The 8179-nt window shown below is 35.9% G+C and overlaps 2 protein-coding genes across 3 annotated transcripts; both read right to left on the bottom strand.

Annotated features, from left to right (window-relative positions):
• On the bottom strand, positions 75-4875 carry LOC104785349. Of its 2 annotated transcripts, none has more exons than XM_010510544.2 (11): positions 4612-4875; positions 4210-4318; positions 3986-4115; positions 3282-3595; positions 2835-3014; positions 2651-2743; positions 2374-2556; positions 2192-2294; positions 1936-2109; positions 1403-1833; positions 75-1308 (listed from the first exon to the last, which is right to left on the bottom strand). In XM_010510544.2, exons 4-11 carry the CDS (start codon positions 3522-3524, stop codon positions 328-330), a joined length of 2388 nt encoding a protein of 795 aa, XP_010508846.1. In that variant the 5' UTR covers positions 3525-3595; positions 3986-4115; positions 4210-4318; positions 4612-4875; the 3' UTR covers positions 75-327. The 2 variants fall into 2 exon arrangements, with proteins under 2 accessions (XP_010508846.1, XP_010508847.1); XM_010510545.2 differs by lacking the exon at positions 4612-4875 and adding an exon at positions 4481-4590.
• On the bottom strand, positions 6527-7937 carry LOC104785351 (40S ribosomal protein S26-1). The gene is made up of 5 exons (XM_010510546.2): positions 7851-7937; positions 7650-7742; positions 7461-7545; positions 7210-7343; positions 6527-6805 (listed from the first exon to the last, which is right to left on the bottom strand). The coding sequence occupies exons 1-5, from the start codon at positions 7851-7853 to the stop codon at positions 6725-6727; spliced, it is 396 nt and encodes a 131-aa protein (XP_010508848.1). The 5' UTR covers positions 7854-7937; the 3' UTR covers positions 6527-6724.

Below are 8179 nucleotides of genomic sequence, written 5' to 3' on the forward strand. Positions count from 1 at the left end.
CATGGCAATGTAATAAATCTCATTTTTTTTTAGGATTTTCGATTTACTCTAATTGACCAAAAGTACAATAATGATCATCAAGAATATGCAAAGAGCTAATATCAGATTCTTTGTTTTTCTGTTCAACGAATTAAGAGAGACCTCTCAATGAATTATGGGTCAACAGAATTACATTCCTAATGAGTCCTAAAATGAAACATCCATATGCTTCAACCTCCATTTACCACCATTAAAAAAAAAACTAAAAAAAAAAACTCTTTCTCATTGTTTGCTGTTGGTAGGTATGTGAAGTTATGATAAAAAAAGGTTTTAGCCTAAGAGACCAATTCAAGGATTCTGTTTGAACAGTTGAGTCTGGGATGCTGAGTTCACTGTGCTCGGTTTGCTACTGAAACTACCATTGTAAGATTGTTGAGTCTGAGATGCTGAGTTCACTGTGCTCGGTTTGCTACTGAAGTTACCATTGTAAGATTGTTGAGTCTGAGATACTGAGTTCACTGTGCTCGGTTTGCTACTGAAACTACCATTGTAAGATTGTTGAGTCTGAGATGCTGAGTTCACTGTGCTCGGCTTGATACTGAACCTACCATTGTAAGATTGTTGAGTCTGAGCTGCTGAGTTCACTGTGCTCGGTTTGATACTGATCCTACCATTGTAAGATTGTTGATTCTGAGCTGCTGAGTTCACTGTGCTCGGTTTGATACTGAACCTACCATTGTAAGATTGTAGAGTCTGAGATGCTGAGTTCACTGTGCTTGGTTTGATACTGAACTTACCAGTGTAAGATTGTTGAGTCTGATATGCTGAGTTCACAGTGCTTGGTTTGCTACTGAACCCATCAGTGTAAGATTGTTGACTCTGAGACGCTGAGTTCACTGTGCTTGGTCTGCTAGAGAACCTACTACCAGTGTAAGATTGTTGACTCTGAGATGCTGAGTTCACTGTGCTTGGTGTGCTACTGAAACTATTAGTGTAAAATTGTTGAGTCTGATATGCTGCGTTCACTGTGCCTGGTGTAATACTGAACCCATCAGTGTAAGATTGTTGACTCTGAGACGCTGAGTTCACTGTGCTTGGTCTGCTACTGAACCTACTACCAGTGTAAGATTGTTGACTCTGAGACGCTGAGTTCACTGTGCTTGGTCTGCTACTGAACCTACTACCAGTGTAAGATTGTTGACTCTGAGATGCTGAGCTCACTGTACTTGGTGTGCTACTGAAACTATTAGTGTAAGATTGTTGAGTCTGATATGCTGCGTTCACTGTGCTTGGTGTAATACTGAACCTATCAGTGTAAGATTGTTGACTCTGCAAAAAAAAAACCCCCGATGGATCATACAATTCAGAAACAAATTATTTTCTATAATAGGAATACAAGTTAAAGAGTAAACGGTGAATGTACCATTTCAGGAATGTAAGTGCCCGTTCCTCTTGATTTCTGCATGTTCTGCATCGACGTTGAACCATCCGGATTCGTCCAATATAGAACATTCTTTTGATCGGTCACAGACCAATTGACAACGTCCCAAGAACTCGTTTCTTGACCCTGAGGGATCCAGCTATACTGATACTCACCGTGAAACCATTTCCCGTACACAAGACTTCTATAGTATCCTTCAAAATCTCCTCTAAGATCAGATAATTCTGTTCTTCCAGTGCCAAAAGCGATGAGAGGTTCTGCTACGTCTTGTCTCTGTCCCTTACCGTTCCTATCCAATGTATTGCGAAAGAACTTCTCCAGTTTCCAACCCATGGTTTCTCCAGGTACTGAAAGTATATCTCTTAGCCTTTGAACTCCCAGAGTAAAAGCATGTCTTAGACGTGGGACATTTCCTAAACAAGATTGGACAAAAGATAGAAAACTATTACTTGAGAGACCAATCATGAGCTTCGTTTTGGTCTTGTGGCAATAGAAATCTCTGGTCAATGGGGTACCTTGTGAGACGCTACGTCCAAGGTTGTTACTGTGTTTCAGAGGATCCAGTATGTTGAAATGTTTCACAGGAAATATCTGTCTGTTAGCTTCGACAACTTTAGTTTGAACCGAATATGTCTCCACGCATTCTCTGAAGAACTTCTCATTTAGGACTACTTCATGATCTCCGGTTCCTGAAGGCACAACAACAAATATTTTTATTTTTATTTACAAATTTAAGGGAAACAGGAATTGTCTATTTCTAAGCATCATTACCCGTAATATCTGGAAGAGATGATATCGGGACCGGACCAGTGACCGTGATGCAGTAATTTTCCCAATCAAATGATGCATAGTAATCCAAGAACTTGAACAGTACCTGTAGATGATAGATTTAGCCTGTTAATCTTGGAAGCAATATCTCAAATAAGCTCAGAATTTTTTAAAAAAATGCTTACTGCTAAAGGGCCAGACAATGATGAATAAGAACTGTTGATGATGTACAAGACGAGTACTGCCAATGCATATGTTGAGATCAAACCAGTGTTGGCACCAAGAAGACGGCTTTCATAATAGCACCAGGCCTTAATCAAAATGATGCTACGTTTGAACAGATGGTCTCTTCCAAATTTTTGATCAACCTAACAAAGCAACAAAAATCAAAGATTTTACCAAATCAGTTAAGGATAAGATGATGGAAGAAGTAAATATAAGCCGAATCTATTAGGTATTTACCTGCTCGAGAAAACATAAAGCGCATAGTCCCGCCATTTGATTAAAGGAGATATCCACAGCAATGTTCTTGATATTGAATTTGATGACCTTGACCTTCCATCGAAAATGTCAAATGAGCGGCATAAGCATGAAAATAAGTTTTCTTGAAACGCATAAGTCAAAACAAAGAAGGAAGCAAGCAAACCTGTGCTTGGATATACTGAACACCAGTTACTTGGAAATCGGATGCTCCCCCTTCAGCTCTAAGCATACTACACAATGCTTCAGCCAAGTCCTCCTCCGTATCTTGAGGAGTTAGGACTGTCAGATCAATATCTCCATCTGGGAGATAGGTTTTTAGTGGCACCGAACCAAATAAAAAGACCTGGTAAATACAATTCCACAATTAAGCTACAATTTGATTAAGTTAAAAGAGGAACAGACAGATAAACCATATGCAAGAAAACTAATAGTCCTGACTCTGAATCTAACCATACAGCAAGAAACCTTAAGCACTTTAACGAAATAAAACGGGTCAAATCTTCTTATACAACACCGCAACTAAACATCATCTGATACAATATTCATAAGAAGTGGGGACTGATATAAACCTCATCAAACAAAATATCCACTAGAGCACCAAAGTTCTTACCTCAATTCCAAGACGATCCTTGATAAGATTCTGGATATAAGCAATGATCTCATTCCTACTTCTGTCTGAAAGATAGATTGGTTGGATGACACATAGTATCTCCTGAACCCTTTCCTCAGCAATCATCCACAATTCTCCATCTATAGGCACTGTTGATAGCGAAAGGGAGGACGATGGGGAGGATGCTGATGACGAGGATGAAGACGAAGAAGAGACTGGAAACCTCTCTTGAATAGCAGCCATTTGAACAAAAAGCTCCAACCCCCCCCCCCCCCCAACGAGCTTACTTATATGACAGTGACAGATCAAAACATCTACAAAAGTACAAACCATAGAAAAAAAATGAGAAAAATCATGGCTTTATTGCAACATTGAAATCAAAACACTCCTCAAAGGACAACAACTCCAAGCAAAAGGAATGAAAACAAAGTAGAAATTGATTGGTCACACACAAATTGAATCACCAGAGATCAGAGAAAGAACAAAATCTTTGATTGGATTTCTCAACTCCACCAATAAATGCTTCAAGAAAAAATCTAGAGAGTAAATTACATTCTAGCTAAAGCATGACAAGAAAATCAAAAACAAAGCAAGTCAATGATAAATGGAATAGTAAATGCCATGTTAGGTATCCCCTACTGTCTTAGCTTCCTGAAAGCCAAACACACCCAACCAAAGAATAAAAATCGAAACTTTAAAAATACCCAAAAGGAATTTGACATAAAAGATTCTGATCCTCTCGCTTTAACCCAGCTTCCCACGCCAATGATTGCAACAAAACCAAAAACTAAAGCTTTCGAAATCTCAATTTCATCTTCTTCTTTGTTTTTCTCTCTACAACTCAAATAGAAAAAACAAAAAAAAACAACCTTGTCAACCTCGTGAAAATATATATATATATTCAGAGTTGTAAGTATCGGAAAAGTACCTATGCTTTAAGTCCAAGTGTCAAAGGAGGCTCCTTTGAACAAATCCGTGATAAACCCAACCAAGTGGCCTTTAACTCATCCTCTGCAACTCAGACGATGAAACCAAAACTGAACAAAAAAAAGATCAACACTTGTTAACAATTCTAGGGTTAAATATGATTGTAAAGCACTAAGCATTTGTATTCCAAACCCAAAAAGTGAAATTTCACGCGTAAACAAAAAAAAAAAAAAGGTGTCGCCTTTTAATTCACCAACTCATTAAAAACTCACAAGTAATCAAAGAATTAAAAGCCAAATTGAAACAGTGAAGCGAGTAAAAATCTTAATTGAAACCAATGGTGATTAGCTTAACAGTGTAATTAGATCAGCTAAAAGAGGAAAAACAAAAGAGAGAGACTCACTGAGAAAAAGACCGGCGAAGAAAAAGAGAGAGAGCTCAACAAGAGAAGGAGAATGAAACGATCACCAGAGAAAAAATATTGAAAAGTCAATGAAATTTATGGAAGGTTCGTAGACATTTTATAGTCATACAAAATTTAATAACAATGACCCAAAAAAACTAATAAAGTTGCAATTTTTAATTTGAATAGCATTGACTCCACAAAATTACAGCCAGAGAAAGAAAAAAAAAAAAAGTTCTGCGTTTTTTTCTCCGTCGTCGTCGTCTTCCTCTGAAGTTCTAAGAATGAAGACAAAAAAGAAAGAAGAAAAAATAACGCCCAAAAAAAAAAGCTAAAAGGGTAATGAGAAAGGAGACGACAAAATAGTCGATATCTACCGAGTGTAAAGGATACTACTCTACTCTTAAGAGTATTGGATAATGAGAGATTTTGTGTTTGGATTATACCTATTCCAGCCTTAAAGTATATAGTATTATTATTTTTCTTTTCTTTTTAAGTCTAATGTATTTGTTTTTTTCAAAAATGTTATGAGATCCAACCATTTTTTTTAATACATCAGTATTTGTTTCCTAAAAGTTAATAAATTTTAAGACTTATAAACTTTTAAAATTACGAAAGAAACGTTAAAAAAAATCCGTTAGTTTACTTTACACACACGCTAGTTTTACCGGAAAAGAAAAAGAACATGATCACTAGTAAATTTAGAATTTTTAAAAATTAAGCTAAAAATGTCAACGTTGAGTAACGTCCGACATTAAGATTAAAGAAAATGAAAGTTTGCGATATTTATGTTTTAGTTAGTTAAAAACCGTTATTTTAGTTTATATACACGCTTGTTTTATCTGAAAAATAATCATTGAATTTTAAACTTTCTATATTTGCATAGATTTTATGCTTGCAAAAATTAATGTTAAGTAAAAACGTCGAGTTAAAGTTAAAAAACAAATATTTTCTCTGATTTTTATGTTTTCCTCTAAAAACCCCAAACTCAAACCGATTATGCCAAATATAATTATTTCTACTCGAACTTGAGTTCAATCCTATAAGTACAAGTCGACTCGTTTATAGGAAAAGACTAAATGATATTTAGTTTACACACGGTAATTTTATCGAATATTTTCTCAACCTTTTCAATTCGTAAAATAATCAACCAACTTTAAAATTGTTAACTAGTTTTCTAAGTTTGCTTTGATTTCACAAAAATACGTTCTTACAAAGTTAATTTTAAATTTTAAATAAAAATGCCCAATGTTAATAAAAGCAAAAGTTATAACTTTGTCAGCCCAGATTTTCTAATGTTGTATGTTAGTTGCTTGAGAGTTTTCAAAATTTTGGTAACTAAAACTAAATTACTGTATGTTTTAAACTTTATATTCAATATTGATTTCCAAAAAACTTTTAGATATTTTTCCTATTATCACAAAAGGCTAGACAGAATACCTGAAATAGTGATATTGATACGATAAATTACCTTTTTGAAATAAGGATTACCTAATATTTTCAGAATATATGCAGCTATTTGTCCTAGAAACATATATTATACAATGTAATTTATCCAAAAATATGTGAAGTTTTATTCAGATTTTTTTATAAAGTCGAAAATATAAGGCAACAGCAACAAGAAAAAAGTAGAAAATATAAGAATTTAGTGGGATAGGTCCAGGCCGCATATCGATTGCATAGGCCCAGGCCGCATATCGATTGCATAGGCCCATAGCTGTCTATAGGGATAGAAGCCTCAAAACGAAGGGTATTTGATTTAACCCCGACTTTTTTTTTAAGTGAAATCTCAAATCTGTACTGTACTGAAGAGCAAGCTTTCCACAAACGCCACAAGAAGATTTAGTTAGCAGTAGAAATCAAAACACATGAAATGCAAACAAAAGCATTCATTAAGCATTAAGCATCAAGCATCTAGTTAAACTAGAAAAAAAGCAGATTGCAAAACTGGGGATATAGAGGTGCCAAAAACAAAGTTGAATCAACTACTGAAATAGTTTGACAGGATTCACACGATCAACATAGTAATATGATTTAAACCAGAGAGAAACATCCTCAAAAACGCAACAACTAGAACATATAAGAAAACAAGAGAGAGCGCTGCTTGCAGTCTTCAGACACGGGGTGCAGCTGCAGCTCCAGGACCAGCTGGACGAGGGGCCTGTCCTGGTTGTCCAGGCTTGGGAGCATCATCCTGATGATCATCAATGTGAAATAACCATTCAGTTAGTACAAGAGCAAATCATTCAAACAGAAATAGATAGAACATAATAGTCTCACTGAAAGCAGTATTGTTAAGAATTAAGTGAAGGTAGTAAGCATGCTTCTTAATCAACTTCCACAAGGCTATTTTGAAACAGATAGTATAGTTCAAATGGTAACAGGAATGTTAAGATAATCTTAACGCACATCTATAAAATTTGGCAATGCAAGATTCAAACTACACATTGTACAATACAAGTCTTTGGTAACCACATTTACTTCAAACTATATCTTCGTACTCAGAGACAAGTCGCACATTTCTGATCCTAACACAAATGAAGTAAGCTTAACCAAAGGATCATTGAGTTGAGGAAATACAGAGAGAGAGAGGATTACCTTGCGTCTGACAAAACGAGGTGGAGGAGTACGGACCCTACGGTTGGTGCGGGATCGAACTCTCACAACATGAGAGTGGATAGCACAAGAGACACAGTACTGAGTCTTTGCATACAGCTTAGGTAAGGTGTATCCTACAAGTCATAATTCAATCAAGTTGCAAATCTCAGGACGATGCAATCCAGAAAAATCAAAACTTTAAAGGGAAATGTTAATGTAGATTAAACAAAAGAGAGAAATGAAAAGGATACCATCGTAGACACTGGCTTCCTGAACATCTCTGATAGCAGCCTGCTCAACAATGTTCCTCACAATGAACCTCTTAATGGCCTTGTCCTAATCCAATGTTACATTCACCAACACAAGATCAAATCAAAATCTACATAGGATATGCTTTCATTAATGGAGATGGAGAAGCAAAAGGTGGTCAAAGAGAGTACCTTGGGACAACATTTGCCACAGTTGGAGCATCGGATTGGGTTGACGTGACCTCTGTTGTGCTTGTTCCTTCCACCGTTCCTACGCTTGAAAGTCTACAACACAACAAACAACAATGAAGATCATCAATTCTGAATCTTTCTTGATTTTTTGAATCTAAAAAGCAAAAACAAAGAGAGATCGAAGAAGACGATGAGTAGTACCATCTTTGGCTGTTCCTCTGTTCTCCTGTTGTGTGTCTGCTGCTGCCTCCTAGGGTTTACTCTCTTCTCATCGATCTCCTCATCTAATTTCAGATTTGATCTCTTTATTGTTACTTCTTGGGCCTCAAAATATGATGGGCTTTTAACATATACTGGGCTTAGGCTTTATTTTCTCTTTTGTCTTAAAAATAATTTTATTGTGTGTTTAGTTTTCTCATTCCAACACGCTCTAACTCTAACATTGGTCCTACTCCAAACCTCATTGTCATGTAAAACTGTCAAGTAAGACCTTGTGTTCTTCTTCTTTGTTTTTTTTTTTTTTTTTTTTT

This window comes from Camelina sativa, chromosome 5 (assembly GCF_000633955.1).
Source record: "Camelina sativa cultivar DH55 chromosome 5, Cs, whole genome shotgun sequence".
Taxonomy (NCBI): domain Eukaryota; kingdom Viridiplantae; phylum Streptophyta; class Magnoliopsida; order Brassicales; family Brassicaceae; genus Camelina; species Camelina sativa.